The 16007-nt window shown below is 48.6% G+C and overlaps 1 protein-coding gene across 3 annotated transcripts in view; it reads left to right on the top strand.

Moving 5' to 3' along the window:
- Positions 1-16007, top strand: part of GLB1L2 (galactosidase beta 1 like 2) — a 228484-nt gene that overhangs the window by 198145 nt on the left and 14332 nt on the right. For 2 of the 3 annotated variants that reach the window (XM_033919318.1, XM_033919319.1), the window contains exons 17-18: positions 5561-5672; positions 5881-5997. In XM_033919318.1, the coding sequence (XP_033775209.1) occupies positions 5561-5672; positions 5881-5997 (229 nt within the window). The remainder of the gene's footprint in view (positions 1-5560; positions 5673-5880; positions 5998-16007) is intronic. The other variant, XM_033919320.1, reaches the window with a different exon arrangement.

Genomic DNA, 16007 nt, shown 5'->3' with positions numbered 1-16007 from the left:
CCCGGAAGTCGGTTGACTGGTCTTTAATGGATCAGGAGGTGGCTAAGATTGAGCTCAGCGCTTCTTATATTTCTGATACTATGTATGATCTGTTGAGGGCATCAGCCAAGTCCATGACCCTTGGAGTAGCGACTCGCCTGTGGCTTTGGGGTTGGTTCGTGGATGTGGCCTCTAAGTCTAAGCTCAGTAAATTACCATTTCAAGGTTCCTTCCTCTTTGGGGAGGAGTTGGATAAGCTGGTTCAGACCTTGAGTGACTCTAAGGTGCCTCAGCTTCTGGAGGACTGATCTCACCAAGCACCTCGTGGGGATTTATGTGAATTTCATAGGCATCGCCCTGGCCAGGGATCAGCCCCTTTTCCTTCCAGAGGTCGCTTCTTTCAGCACATGCAGTGCTTTTTAAAAGCCTGCTGGTTGGGGTTGGGTCTCTGCCGGTGGCTCCTCTTCCGCTCTTCCGACTTGCAGCGGTTCTTCTAATGGACGCCAGTCTCCTTGGTTGGGAAGCTCAGTGTCTCGGTTGCTCGGCTCAGGGCTGCTGGTCACTAGTGGAGACAATACTGTCGATCAGTATTCTGGAGACCAGAGCCATTCAGTTGGCATTGCTGGCTTTCCAGCCATTGCTGGAGGGCAAGTCAGTTCAGTAATGTCTGTGGCATTGTCTCTTGGACAATGCCACAGCGGTAGCTTATGTCAATCATCAAGGGGGAGCCAAGAGTCATCTGATAATGCAGGAGGCAACTCTTCTCATGGAATTGGTAGAGACTCATCTTCTGGACATCTCGGCCTCCCACATAGCGGGAGTGGAGAACATCCAGGCGGACTTCCTCAGTTGTCGTGTGCTAGATCTTGGCGAGTGGTATCTCGAGCTGGAGGCCTTCGAGTTGATTGTTCAGTCCTGGGGCTGGCCAGTCATGGACCTCATGGCCACAAGTATCAATGCCAAAGCACCGAGGTTCTTCAGTCGGCGCAGGGATTACCAGGCCGAGAGGCAGGATGCTCTGGTATAGATTTGGCCAACGGTTGGCTTGCTGTATATTTTTCCTCCGTGGCCTCTGGTGGGAAGAGTGCTTTTTTGCATTGCACACAGGCTGTGTGTTCCTGATGGCTCCAGACTGACCCAGGTGCCTGTGGTATGCAGATTTGGTTTGGCTTCTCGTGGCAGATCATCTTCCACTGCCCCTCACGCCTGACCTTCTGATTAAGGGTCCCGTTCCCATGTTCATTCCGGGTCCCTTTTGTCTTACGACTTAACCATCTTTTTCTCTATCCTCATAAGGCTCAGAAGAATATCGGTCTTTATAGAACTTTAAAAATTGACTTAAAATACTTTCAATTTGAGTATGTATATCACCTTTGTCAACTTTAATTGCAATAATTTTTGTTCTTTTTTTTTGCTTTAAGATAATTTGCCAATAATCTTCCTGCCTTATTTGAGCTTCCATAATACAGAGTTTGATGGGAAAACAAATTCTTCCTTACCAATTTTGAAGATATCTCATTATATTTTCCCTTTGCTTTTAAAATAGCCTGTAATGTACTCTGCTCCCATTTATCAATTAAATTAGCTTCCAATTATTTAATTTATTTTTCCAAATTAGAAAATTGTTTTTTAAGTTGTTTTCTAATATATGCCGAATATGAAATAATATTTCCTCTCATGGTAGCCTTAAATGCATCCCATAATGCTTCTATAGTAATTTCATCTGAACTGTTAATCTGAAAAAATTCAATCATTTTTAATTTAAATTCTTCAAGAAAATTTGAATCCGCAATCAATGTATTATCAAACCTCCATACAGATCTACTCTGTTCCTGTTCATCTAACTTAATTTCAATCCATACACCACCATGATCAGATAAAATGATAGGATCTATGGAGGCTTTTGTCACTTGTTGTACTAATTTATTTGAGACAAAAATATAATCTATTCTTGAAAAAGATTTATGAACTTGTGAGCAAAAAGAGAATTCCCGATTATCAAAATGAAGTATCCACCATATATCTTTCAAATCACAAGATTTCACCAAATTATCTAATTGAAATGATTTCATTATTTTACTTGGTTTTTTATCCATTAATGAATCCATGACAGCATTGAAATCTCCAGCCACCGCTACATTAGAAGCAGCCAGTGGGAGTATCAATTATTGTAACTCTTTAAAAAAATTCATTCTGATTCGTATTTGGAGCATATACATTAAACAAACGCCTATCTTCAAAAAGGGATCGAGGGGTGACCCGGGGAACTACAGACCGGTGAGCTTGACTTCAGTTCCGGGTAAGATGATGGAAGCACTGATAAAGGACAGCATCTGCGAACACATAGAAAGAAATGGACAACTGAAAACGAGCCAACATGGCTTCTGTAAGGGAAGATTGTGCCAAACAAACTTACTGCACTTCTTTGAAGGGATAAACAGCCAGATGGACAAAGGGGAATCCATAGATAACATTTACCTCGACTTCCAAAAAGCCTTCAAGATACCCCATGAGAGGCTACTTAAGATGCCTCTCATGGGGTACCTTGAAGGGGTGGGAGGGGATATACACAGATGGATCAGACACTGGTTGGCAGGCAGAAAACAAAGGGTTGGAGTAAAGGGCCAATACTCGGACTGGCAGAGGGTCACGAGCGGTGTCCCGCAGGGGTCGGTCCTGGGACCGCTGCTGTTCAATATATTTATAAACGACCTGGAAACGGGAACAAAGTGTGAAGTTATAAAATTTGCGGATGACACCAAACTCTGCAGCAGGGTTAGAACCGCGGAGGAGTGCGAAGATCTGCAAAGGGATCTAAGCAAACTGGAAAAGTGGGCAAATAAATGGCAAATGCGCTTTAACATAGAGAAATGCAAGGTCATGCATATAGGGAAAAGAAACCCGATATTCAGCTACAAAATGGGGGGAGCGTTACTGGGAGAGAGTAAGCTTGAAAGAGACTTGGGTGTACTGGTAGATACAACAATGAAATCATCGGCGCAATGTGCAGCGGCCTCAAAGAAAGCAAACAGAATTCTGGGCATCATTAAGAAGGGTATCACAACCAGGACGAAGGAAGTCATCATGCCGCTGTATCGAGCGATAGTGCGCCCGCATCTGGAATACTGTGTCCAGTATTGGTCACTGTACCTGAAGAAGGACATGGCGATACTTGAACTGGTCCAGAGAAGAGCGACGAAAATGATAAACGGTATGGAAGGCTGTTCATATGCTGACAGGCTGAACAAGCTGGGGCTCTTCTCCCTGGAGAAGCGGAGACTTAGAGGAGACATGATAGAAACTTTCAAGATCATGAAAGGCATAGAGAAGGTAGACAAGGAAAGATTCTTCAGACTATGGGGAACCACAAGTACAAGGGGGCACACGGAGAAACTGAAAGGGGACAGGTTTAGAACTAATGCTAGGAGGTTCTTCTTCACTCAGCGGGTTGTGGACACATGGAACACTCTCCCAGAGGATGTGATCGGGCAGAGTACACCACGGGGATTCAAAGAGGGATTGGATAGATTCCTGAAGGATAGGGGGATTGAGGGGTACAGATAAGGGTAGATAGTGTATAGAAGGAATATAGATAGAAAAATAAGGGGACATAGGGCTAAATCAAGAAAACCTGACAGGTCATGGACCTGATGGGCCACCGCGGGTGCGGACTGCTGGGCGCGATGGACCTCTGGTCTGACCCAGTGGAGGCAACTTCTTATGTTCTTATGGCTCTTGAAAGGGAACGCCTAAGTAAGAAAGAATATTCAGACAAGGTGATCTCCGCCCTTTTGGGTTATTGGAGGACTTTCCACCTCTCAAGCTAATGTGCGCATTTGCTGTATTTTTGAGGAGTGGTGTTCCACGTGTGATATGGTTCCCCTTCGTTTGTCTTTGCCTCACATCTTGGAGTTTTTGCAGAATGGCTTAGAGCGGGACCTTGCATGGTCCTCTCTCAGGGTACAGATAGCGGCTTTGTCTTCCTTATGTGGTCTGTTGCATTGTCGGTATTTTGACCTCTTGGCTCCTGCAGATTGAAGAACCTTACTCTTAAGGTGGTGTTCCTGGTGGCTATTACTTCCACAAGATGCGTTTCTAAACTGCAAGCCTTTTCGTGTAGGCCTCCCTTCTTGAAGTTCTCCAGGGAGCAGGTCATGCTGCGGCAGTTCCCTCCTTTCTTCCAAAGGTGATTTCGCCTTTTCATGTCAACCAGTCCGTTGTCCTTCCATTATTAGGTAGTTGGGAGACCTCTTTGGAGCAGAGACAGTTGCACAAATTGGGTGTCTGCAGGGTCTTTCACTCTTATGTTTAGCGGACCCAGGAGTTTCATCAGATGGATTGTCTTTTTGTCCTGGTAGGTCCTCGTAAAGGGGGCGGTGCTTCCAAGGCTATGATTGCGCGCTAGATCAAGGAGACTATTGCTTCGGCATACCTTCTTCAAAAGAAACCTGTTACGGATTTTTTCAAAGCTCATTCCACATGGATTCAGGCAACCTCTTGGTCTGAAAGTTTGCTCTCTGGTGGATATCTGTTAAACGGTAGTTTGGTCTTCTCTCCATTCCTTTATTTGTCACTATCGTGTGGCTGTTCAGGCATGTCGAGACAATACAATACAATAAACCGATTTCTAGACCGCATAACCAAATAGTTTGATGCGGTTCACAAAAGAATAATAAAAAGTACAAGGAATAAGAAGGTAGGAGAGAAACTAGTTCTTGTTCCTGTGTCGGCTCTTTGGGGGTTCCACCCATATTGGCTACTGCTTTGGTACATCCCATCAGTTCTGTACCGGTCTGGAAGGACAATAAAGAAGAATAAATTAGGTTCTTACCTGCTAATTTTCTTTCTTTTAGTCCCTCCAGATTGGCCATTTTATTCGGTGTTTTTTGCGAAGAGTACGTTTTTTTCTGCTGTATCATTTGATCTTGGTTGTGGGGAGTATAATAAGAGCAGCAGCATTTGGTTTGGCTGTTTTAGCTGGCGAACTGTGGGGACGTTTTGAAGGTTCATTTCTAGTCAGTATCCAATAGTGTTTTCTTGTCTGATCCGGACATTTAATTTGGCTTCTCCAAGTAAGAGTGGAGTTGGTATGTTTTTTGTTCTCAGTTCTTAGTTCTGCTTGGCTATTCGTCAGACTGATTGTAGATGGGACTTCACAGCCCACTAATGCCAAAAGTCAATGTTTCTCAGTCTCCATCTGCTTGCAGAGGAACGTAAACCCATTTGTTCTGTACTGGTCTGGAGGGACTAAAAGAAAGAAAATTAGCAGGTAAGATCCTAATTTCTCCATTCAGCCTGCAGCATTTAGTACAATTAAACTGAAACTGAACAAGCAGGTAGCATATTCTGGTGTAGTTTTTAACCTTGCTTTGGAGGGAAAAGGGTAAATAAATCATATTAGTATTAGGAGGAGGGGAGGCAATTCACCGTTAATACGCACAACATTTGAAGGGTGCACTGCCCACAATGTCTACCCTAACTACACCTATGGTTAGAACTCTTGTCTTTTCCTTGAATATGTAACTGTAAGACATTGTTTTCTCAATGTCCGCTGTGTATACATTTCCCTTTCCTTTTGAAGTCTACAGGTAGCCCAATGGAATGATGTCCCTGATGAACCTATGGGACCAGCCTTTTTTCGAGGGACCTTGCGGGTGGGTTTCATACCTCTGGACACTTTTTTGAAGCTAGAGGTAAGACCACTATTTTCATGTTTATGGTAGCTCTGAGTGCAAGACTGGTATTACTTCTGGTTGCTGTGCTGTGGAAAAGTCGATTGACTAAGTAGTTTTCATCTCTTTCCTAACATGCACTGCTGTCCAAATTTCACTCCATCTTTGTTGTTTATTAAAGCCTCTGCTGTTTGTTTATAACCTGCCTTTATATTCATTCTCTTCCCAGGGCTGGGAGAAGGGTGCTGTATTTGTTAATGGAAAAAACCTTGGACGATACTGGAACATTGGTCCTCAGGGTACTCTATATCTCCCAGGAACATGGCTTCATCCTGGCGAAAATGAAGTAAACCAGCTTCTTTGTACCTTTCCTTCTCCTTTATTTGAAGACCTATGAAGGCAAAAATAACAGATCATTGTAAACATGTTGATAAACTGTACAGATGTTCTCAGTGGACAAACAGAATTGTTCAGCCACACCAAAGATGATGTCATCAGATGACATTAAACCGAGCCTGCTCTTTCAAAATTCAGAGATATTTAGAAAATTTTCCAAGCATGTTCAGATGTTCCTATATGGTACCCTAGCTTTTCCTCCTCAGTCTTTACTGCAATAGCTATCATTTAGTTCTTGCTCCACTCAACAAAAACAAATGAGGAAATAGAAAACCATTAAGTCTGTTTCAATCCATGTTGATCCATGGTTGGATTAGAGAATGAGCGATTGTGCAGAAAGCCATGCGGTGAGCCACTTTCTGCATTGGGTCAGTCAAAACTTGTTTAGCAATGATCATCAGACGATTGTTGACTTTAGTGCATCTAGCTCTTAGTCACATTTTTTTGCACCTCCATTCTTAAGACCCTAGGTAGTAGGAGAGAGCAGTATTAACTGCCTGAGGGGGGAAAGCATGCCATAAAGACTGAAGGAACTCTACACACTCAGGTTATTTTCAAGCCCATTGATAGCTGAGAGGTATGCAGAGAAGGGTCATAATGGGTTGTGGAGGGCATTGATGGGAACTCCAATAACTTGGAACATGAGAACATTGCTAGGCAAACTTTATAGTATATATCCCGCAGACAACGAGATGGTTGGATAGGCTGGAGTGAGCTTCAACAGCAACTCCAGTAGTTGGAACCTAAAAACAGTTTTGTGTGGACTTTACAATCTGTAGCACAGAAATAAAAAGAAAAAGACAATTTCTTTAGCACTCTCCAGACCAGTAGAGGTTAACTTTACGAATGGGTATATATCTAATCATGACCAGCAGGTGGAGACTGAAAACAAAACTTTGGGACAGTATATCCTAGCCCCTCCTCTCTATTTCCCTCAGTCTTCTTTCAGTCTCCAGCAGGTGTTGAGTGATCTGTACCCATCTCCCTTGGTAGGGCTGTTGGAATTTGTTTAGGGGGTTTATTGTCCCTGTTTTTAGCCGGACGGAGCTTGGGCGGACTCTGTTTGGGGGTTCGTCCGACCTCGGGGGTGTCAAACCCGGCGGGTCACGAGCGGGGTCCCTCCCCCCACTTCCTCCACCTCCCCACATTTTTTTAGAGGAGCCTCAGCAGTATCCCTTGCCCCCTAAATCAAGCAAGGCATATTGCTTCGAGAGCCTGTGGAGTCTGTTCTGTAAAAAAAAAAAAAAAAAAAAAAATCCTGAGGTAGTGCTGGTCTGAAGGGTTGTTTCCCTTTAAGAAAACTGTATTTTACTGTATTTTTTCATGTAACCAGCACTTTTTTATAGCTAGGTCGCGTATGGAGCAATTGTGCCCTTCTCCGGGGGAGTAGGCCACAATTTTAGTCCAGCCGCGAGGCACTCGCGGCCGGCCTGAACTCGGCGGTTTGGGTCGGTGAGGTGGTGGAGCTCCGTCGGCAGCGGCTGCAGGCGCCCAGAGCTCCCCGCCGATGGTGCCTCGCGAGTCGGCTTGGAGCAGTGGGGAAGCCCGGTCTTCCACAACCGCCCACGGAGGGATTCCCCGAAGGATTCCCTCTCAGCTGATTTTTTGACAGCTGATGCCGGCTTGCCTGCTTTAGCGGCTGAGACTATTCAGGTTTCTCAGCCGCTTCAGGCTATGGAGGGAGCTTTTTTGGCGGGAAAACCGCCATCTTCTCTGTCTGGCCCCTCCATTTTGTCTTCCACCTCAGGTGACCTTCCCCCTGTTTTGACTATGCAGGGGCAAGGTTCTGCTGGGTCCCCTGCTGTGGCAGGGAGTCCCTTGGGACCCTCGGGGGGTTTTTCTCCTGAATTTTTCTTTTCTTTATGCAGAGCCTATTTTCAGGCGGCTGGGGGTCCCGGTTGCGCCCAGGGGGTTTCGGGGGGTGGGTTTTCCTCCGCGCTCCCTGCGGCTTTGCCTCTTTCGTCGGGCGTGACGTCCCCTCCGCCGCCTCCCTTGTCCAAGCGTCCGCGGGTGTCGTGGGACGAGAATTTGTGGTCGGAGGAACGGGTCGGTCTGGAGGAGGACCTGGACCCTTCTGAGGAGTTCCAGGACTCTCTGGAGGGGACGGAAGCTGGCGGCGGGTTGTCGGATTTCCCGTTCTCCAGTGACGAGGCGTCCGTGGTGCGCCTTTTTTCAGAAAGATGAGCTGCCTGACCTTATTCAACAGGTTTCTACGGTTTTGCGTTTTGAGGACGCGCCGCCGGAGACTCCGCGTGTGGGGGACCCCCTGTTACGGGGGATCCGTTCCGTTTCCCGCTCTTTTCCTATGCATCAGGATATTCGGGATATTATTCTGGAGCAGTGGAAAACGCCGGAGGCGCCGTTTCGGCTGGCGCGCAGCATGGCTCGCCTGTATCCCATTCCTGAAGGGGATCGGGCTACGTTAGCTTCGCCAGTCGTGGATGCGGTGGTCTCGGCAATTTCCAAGCGGCATACCGTGCCTGTTGAGGGCGGTTCTGCCTTGCGGGACCCTGAGGAGCGCAAATTGGAGAGCATCCTTAAGCAAAATTTTCAGGTCTCTGCCTTTGGGGTCCAGGCGGCTATTTGTGGGGGACTGGTCGCTCGCGCCGTGTTTCGGTGGGCGGAGCGGGTCTTGGATCGAGAGTCTGACGACTGGTCTCTGGTGGATCAGGAGGTTGCGAAGCTTGAGATGGCGGCCTCATTCCTCTCAGATGCTCTATATGACTTGGTGCGGATATCGGCTAAGTCTATGGCTTTTGGCGTGGCCGCAAGGCGTGTGTTGTGGCTGCGCGCTTGGGCGGCGGATGCTGCGTCCAAAGCTAAGCTTACTAAATTTCCCTTTCGGGGGTCGTTTTTGTTTGGAGAGGACTTGGATAAGTTGATTCAGACTCTGTCGGACTCGAAAGTTCCCCGTCTGCCGGAGGACCGTGCCCGCCCGGCGTCTCGGGGGGGTGCGGCCCGGGGGCGTTTGCGGGATTTTCGCAAGTATCGCCCTGGGCGTGGGGCTGCTTCTTTCCAGTCTCCGGGATTTTCCCGGGGTCGGTTCTTCCAGCGCATGCAGCCCTTTCGGGGGGCCCGTCGGGGGGCAGGGAATCCCTCCGCCGGTTCCCCCGCTTCCCGTCCTGCACAATGACGCCTTGCCGGCGCCCCCTTTGGTTCCGGTGGGGGCTCGGCTGCGCGAATTTTTCCCCAAATGGGCCGAGATCACGTCCGATCAGTGGGTCCTGGAGGTGGTGCGGGACGGTTATGCCCTGGAGTTCGCCCGCTCTCTGCCGGATTTTTTCCTCGCTTCTCCGTGTCAGACTCCGGGGAAGACGCAGGCTTTTCGCCAGACCCTTCAGCGCTTGCTAGATCTCAGGGCAGTTGTTCCGGTGCCCCCTCCGGAGTGGGGCACGGGCAGGTACTCCATTTACTTTGTGGTGCCCAAAAAGGAGGGGACTTTTCGGCCCATCCTCGATTTAAAAGGGGTCAACAGGGCTCTCAAGATTCCCTCTTTCCGTATGGAAACTCTGCGGTCGGTCATTCTGGCGGTTCAGCCGGGGGAGTTTCTCACTTCTCTCGATCTGACGGAGGCCTACTTGCATGTTCCCATTCGGGCCTCTCATCAGCGTTTCCTGCGCTTTGCGATCTTGGGTCGGCACTTTCAGTTCTGTGCGCTTCCCTTTGGGCTGGCCACGGCTCCTCGGACGTTCACCAAGGTGATGGTGGTCGTCGCGGCAGCCTTGCGGTCGGAGGGTATCCTGGTACACCCCTACCTGGACGACTGGTTAATTCGGGCAAAGTCGTTGCAGGAAAGCTCCCGGGTTACTGCTCGGGTGGTGGAGTTTCTCCGGTCGCTGGGCTGGGTGGTCAACCTTTCCAAGAGTCGGTTGGTCCCGGCTCAGCGTCTGGAGTACCTAGGGGTGCTGTTCGACACCTCCTTGGGGAGGGTCTTCCTCCCAGAGGGCCGGGTGAGCAAATTGCAATCTCAGATTCGCCTGCTTTTGGCGTCCCGGTGTCCTCGGGCGCGAGATTTCCTCCAGGTCTTGGGGTCGATGGCGGCGTCCCTGGACGTGGTGAGGTGGGCGCGGGCCCACATGCGTCCTCTCCAGTATGCTCTGCTCCGGAGGTGGTCTCCCCAGAGGCACGGGATGGATGTTCCGGTTCCCCTGCGAGGCTTGGCGTGTTGCAGTCTGCGTTGGTGGCTCCAGACCCCTCACCTAGTTCAGGGGGTGGGTCTGGATCTCCCGCAGTGGACGGTGCTCCTGACGGATGCGAGTCTCCTGGGTTGGGGGGCTCAGTGTTTGGGTCACTCAGCTCAGGGCACCTGGTCCGCGGAGGAGGCCGCCTGGTCGATCAACGTGTTGGAGACCAGAGCGGTCTGTCTGGCGCTGTTGGCTTTCCACTCCCTGTTGCTGGGCAAGTCGGTCAGAGTGCTGTCGGACAATGCCACGGCGGTGGCTTATGTCAATCGTCAGGGGGGCACCAAGAGCACTCAGGTGGCGCAGGAGGCGGCTCTGCTCATGGTTTGGGCGGAATCCCATCTGCTGGACCTCTCGGCCTCTCATATAGCCGGGGTAGAAAATGTTCAGGCAGACTTCCTCAGTCGTCACTTCCTAGATCCAGGAGAGTGGTGTCTCGGCGCCGAGGCGTTTCAGTTGATAGTGCAGGCTTGGGGGCAGCCCCTGATGGACCTGATGGCCACGGGTGGCAACGCCAAAGTGCCCCGCTTCTTCAGTCGTCGCAGGGACGGTCTGGCCGAGGGTCTGGATGCTCTGGTCCAGCAGTGGCCAATGGAGGGGCTGTTGTATGTGTTCCCTCCTTGGCCGCTGGTGGGCAGGGTGCTTCTTCGCATTGTTCACCATCCGGGTTTGGTGGTGCTGGTGGCGCCGGATTGGCCTCGCCGTCCGTGGTATGCGGATCTGGTGAGGCACCTGGTAGCGGATCCTCTTCCTCTGCCTCTCTCGGACGACCTTCTGATGCAGGGTTCCATTCCCATGTTCGACCCGTCTCCCTTCTGTCTTACGGCGTGGCTCTTGAAAGGGGTCGCCTTAGCAAGAAGGGATATTCAGACAAGGTGATCTCTACACTGTTGGGGTCCCGGAGGCTTTCTACCTCTCGGGCTTATGTGCGGGTTTGGCGTCTCTTTGAGGAATGGTGTCGGGCGCGGGGAGTGACCTCTTTTCGCGCTTCTCTGCCTAACATTCTGGAGTTCTTGCAGGATGGCCTGGATAGAGGCCTGGCTTGGTCTTCTCTCCGGGTTCATCTTGCGGCCCTGTCGGCTTTTCGAGGGTTGGTGTCAGGTCAGCGTTTATCGGCTCTTCCTGATGTGATTCGGTTTTTGCGGGCGGCCAAGTTGCTTAGGCCTCCCCTACGGCCCTCGGTTCCCTCTTGGGATCTTAATCTGGTTCTCTCTGTTTTGGTGCGTCCGCCTTTCGAGCCCTTGGACGACTGTTCTTTGAAGGACCTTACTTTGAAGGCGGTCTTTTTGGTGGCCATTACTTCTGCTAGGCGTGTTTCTGAGCTGCAGGCTTTCTCTTGTAGGGCTCCCTTCTTGGAGTTTTCTAGGGAGCGGGTCGTCTTGCGGCCTGTTCCTTCCTTTCTGCCGAAGGTTGTTTCTCCTTTTCATGTCAATAAATCGGTGGTTCTCCCGGTCTTGGGTGGTCGGGAGGGCTCTTCTGAGCAACGGCAGCTGCGCAAGTTGGATGTCGGTCGGGTCCTTCGCTCTTATGTGCAGCGGACCCAGGAATTCCGGAAGTCCGATCATCTCTTTGTCCTCCTGGCGGGTCTTCGTCGGGGAGCTGGCGCTTCTAAGGCTACTATTGCGCGCTGGATCAAGGAGACGATTGCTTCCGCTTATCTTCTGAAACAGCAGCCTGTTCCGGAGTTTCTCAAGGCTCATTCCACTCGGGGTCAGGCGGCTTCTTGGGCTGAGTCGTCGCTCGTGCCTCCAGTGGATATTTGTAAGGCTGCGGTTTGGTCCTCCTTGCATTCCTTTGTTCGTCATTATCGGGTTGATGTGCAGGCGCGTCGGGACGCGGTGTTCGGTGAGCGTGTACTGGTATCGGCCCTTCGGGGGTCCCGCCCGTGAGAGGGACTGCTTTGGTACGTCCCATTCGTAAAGTTAACCTCTACTGGTCTGGAGAGTGCTAAAGAAGGAGAAATTAGGTTCTTACCTGCTAATTTACTTTCTTTTAGCTTCTCCAGACCAGTAGAGGTCCCCACCCTGTCTGTTGTTGTTGTTGTTGGGGCTGTTGCGCGGGCAGTTTTTGGTTTTTGCTGCGGGTTCCAGTATTTTTCTAGGGCCGGGGAGAAGTGAAGAACAGCGGCTGTGGCTCGGCTGGCTTAGCTGGCGAGCTGTGGGGACATTCTTCCTTCGGGAATTTCTCCTCTGCATTTTCCAACAGCATTTTGGGTATGTTATTTGTTACTCCTTTCGGAGTATTGTTTTTTCTCTCTGTTGTTTTCCAGTTCTTGGTTCTGCTTGGCTATTCGGCAGACTGAGGGAAATAGAGAGGAGGGGCTAGGATATACTGTCCCAAAGTTTTGTTTTCAGTCTCCACCTGCTGGTCATGATTAGATATATACCCATTCGTAAAGTTAACCTCTACTGGTCTGGAGAAGCTAAAAGAAAGTAAATTAGCAGGTAAGAACCTAATTTCTCCTTAATTTTATTATGAATTTATAATATGTGTAACTAATGGACAGACTGAATGGGCTTTTCAGGTATTTTTATCTGCTATCATTTACTATGTTACTATGTAACAGATCCCACCCCTTAACATGCACTAGCATTACAGGCACCCTTTGAAAGTCACAGCATGTAGTGTGTGTCTTGAGAAAAGTGCCCCTCAGGAGCCTCTTGGGAGCTCCCAGAGGATTACTGGACATAGACTTTGTAAAGCTGGCAAGTTATATCTAAGACCTATGTGGGGGATAGCAATGGCAGAGGTGGTAGGGTTAGGAAGTCAGCATACTAAGGAGCAGACGGGCTGGGAAACTGAAAGTGGGAAGCTGAGAAGCAGAAGTAATGGTGCTGATAAACATTTACCCCATTTCTCTTCAACCTTGGCTGTTATCATTCATGTCCTCCTCAGTTGTGTTGGAGAACCATGCAAAAATCAAGGCAATGTTGATCCTCCCAGCTCAGTTTAAGAGGTTGCAACATTTTCAGTTCTGCTCTGCTTCCTTCAGGGATATTCCACTGCTAGCCCTTCTGCATTTCAGTGTGAGAGCTGGAACTGATGTATACTGCTAGTTCTGCTTCAAAAGCTGAAAAAAAGGTGGCAGAATGCTGTGCAAAGTGATTTTGCCATAAATTAAGCCCTAGATTACAGACCAAAGAGGGGGGTAAAATAGCACAAGCTGAAGGCTTGAGGATTGGTCATAAATTTCAAAGTTGACTAAAGCTTGTATTGTAACTTATGAACTTCTCAAAACTTCAGCTTTATATTCTTTCCAGCCCAATGAAAGTTAAAAGAATTAAACAAAAGACATTAAGAATGTCCCTTGGTCTGGCTGGAATCAGAATAACTCTCCAAATGTTAAAGAGAAAGAGGTACAAAAAAACAGTAAAAAGACATATTTAATTCAAAATAGGCAAAATTGGACTAAAGGTTCTAGAGTAATAAGGCTCCCTCCCATAAAAAATAGTCCAGTGTGTTTCTATATGAGCAGCTTCTGAGGCATAGAAAAATTAACAGAATGGGATGGAACTTTGCATGTGGAAAACTCAGTAAAAACAAATATTTGAGTTCCAAAATGGGCCATATTGGACTAGGGGTTCCAGAGAAATAAGCCTCCAAAAATGGCCCAGAGCTTTCTATGGCAAATAACAATTCCAGCTGCTGTAGCATTTAAACTTACATATAGCGAATCATAGCATTTAAATAATTAGAACATAAGAACAGTGGTTCATCTAACCTAGTATCCTGTTTCCACAGTGGCCAAACCAGGTCACAAGTACCTGGCAGAAACTTAAATAGTAGCAACATTTCATGTTACTAATCCAAGGGCAAGCAGTGGCTTCCCTCATTTCTGTCTCAATAGCTGACTCCTTTTAAACTGCCTCTCCCTTTCTCAACTTTTTCTATCCCCCAAACTGACCCTACCCTATTATCCCTATAACTTTTACAGCACCCCAAAATATGCCTTGACCTCAAAACTATCCCCTGCAACACACCCAAAATCTAACTACTTCTCCAGTCACAAACTGTCCCACCTCCAAAGACTGTCCCTCACAACTGCCCTACCAATCCATATACTGCTACCGTCTCTGAAAAATACCCCCCGCAATTGCCCCATGACCCCCACAAACTGCCTTCACACCCAGAACTTAATTGCCCTAAAATTACTCCCACAACTGATCTATCACCCCAAATGCCCCTTCTGGTGCAATGTGTCAAGGAAAATAGGTAATATCCCTCTTCTCACAAGTTGTGTTGCGGAAGGATGAAATTTATATTCTTCAACTCCGTCTCCTTCTTCAGTGGCTATAGTGCCCCAGTTTTCCCTTCTGCAAGTGAGTTGAGAAAGTGTTTTTCTGATGTGCTCTGACTATGTTTTATTACTTTTTGGGTTGTCCAATTTTGAGGCTCTTTTGGTTTGTAGATGTTCCCAGTTAACCTAGGGAAGCTCTGCCTGGGAATGGACGCAGATCCTGTGAAAGATATATGCAACTAATAGGGCACCTTTGGGGTACCTGGCTGGCTGGCCTGCATTAAAATATGTGGAGCTCAGGATCCGGTCCCCTAGAAGCTAGCTCACAACCTGGTTTATCAGGTGCTTGAGTGCAGGCTGTTTGTCCCCCATGGTAGTCCAGTTGGCCTTTAGCGAGTGCCAACTGTGTTTTCCTCCTCTTGTCGCCTTGTGTGGATCCATGGGGGTTGAGGTCTCAGTCTGATTTTATTGTGACTGGCAGCCTGAAGATCGCAGCATGTGACTTGATATGGCTGACTGAGGCAGTGTCTTCTCCAGATCTCAGCTTTTATGAGAGCAGAAGTAGGCTAGCACCAGCACAGACAGACTGTGAATACAGGCTATTACAGCCTATGGGAAAATAGGGGGATAGTCTGAAAGTTCATGTTTGAAGCATTTCTGGGGCTAGATTATAGGGTCCCCCCATCTCAAAAAACCCATTCACGATTTTTGACTATTTCCCAGGTCATTTTTGGGGTGCAACTACGCTGCCATGGCAGCCATCTTGGATTTCCCAGTTTTTGTTTAAAAACTTCCATCTGCCTCAAAACTCTTCAGTTTTGCAAGAAATCACTTGGGATGTACCCATCAGGCTGTGATATCCCTAAATCATGCCAGATTTGCGCTGGATGGTCGGCTGAGGAGAGTCCATGTGCCACGTGCTGTGGGGCATACAAGGGAGGGGCAGGAGCCTTGGGCTTAGCCTCTCTTGGTACCTCCATGGCTGGGGAATCGCAGATGACTCTTTTGTATTGGAAAAAAATTTTCTCCAGAGCCCCTAGTTAGCAACTGGGCAAAACGCAGGTGCGTGGTTGCCATGGAACTCAAAATGAGACCGTGGGATGTCCTGAAAGGGTCCTCGGGGCCCTCTAGTAAGTCTAATGTGGGCAACCTGTTTAAATTGTTGGGGTTCCCAGGCTCTGGCACAAGGAGTGTCGGTGGCTGATCAAGTGGGTTTGTCCAGTGCAAATGCACACCCTCCAGTAGAAGTCACTGGGCAGGGTCCAGAAGCCCAGTCAGATAAGGATTGGGGAGACTGGGAATCTGAATCTATGCCTTTGCTGTCCCAGAGTGAGTCTTCTATTGTGGGAAATGCATAAACCCAGGCAGAGACCGTGAGTTTAGAGGCAGTAGTAGTACTGGACCTGGGGGAGGATCTAAATGTATGCCATCTGTTCAAGTCAACAGCCTTGTTCTAGCTTATTTCTGTGATACTAAGAGAATTAAAACTGGATTTTCCGCAGGCGTCTTCTATACAGTGCTGTATTATGAGTGCTTCCCAGA

Source organism: Geotrypetes seraphini, chromosome 13, assembly GCF_902459505.1.
Source record: "Geotrypetes seraphini chromosome 13, aGeoSer1.1, whole genome shotgun sequence".
Lineage (NCBI taxonomy): Eukaryota > Metazoa > Chordata > Amphibia > Gymnophiona > Dermophiidae > Geotrypetes > Geotrypetes seraphini.
This window is presented reverse-complemented; position numbering and strand designations above follow the sequence as displayed.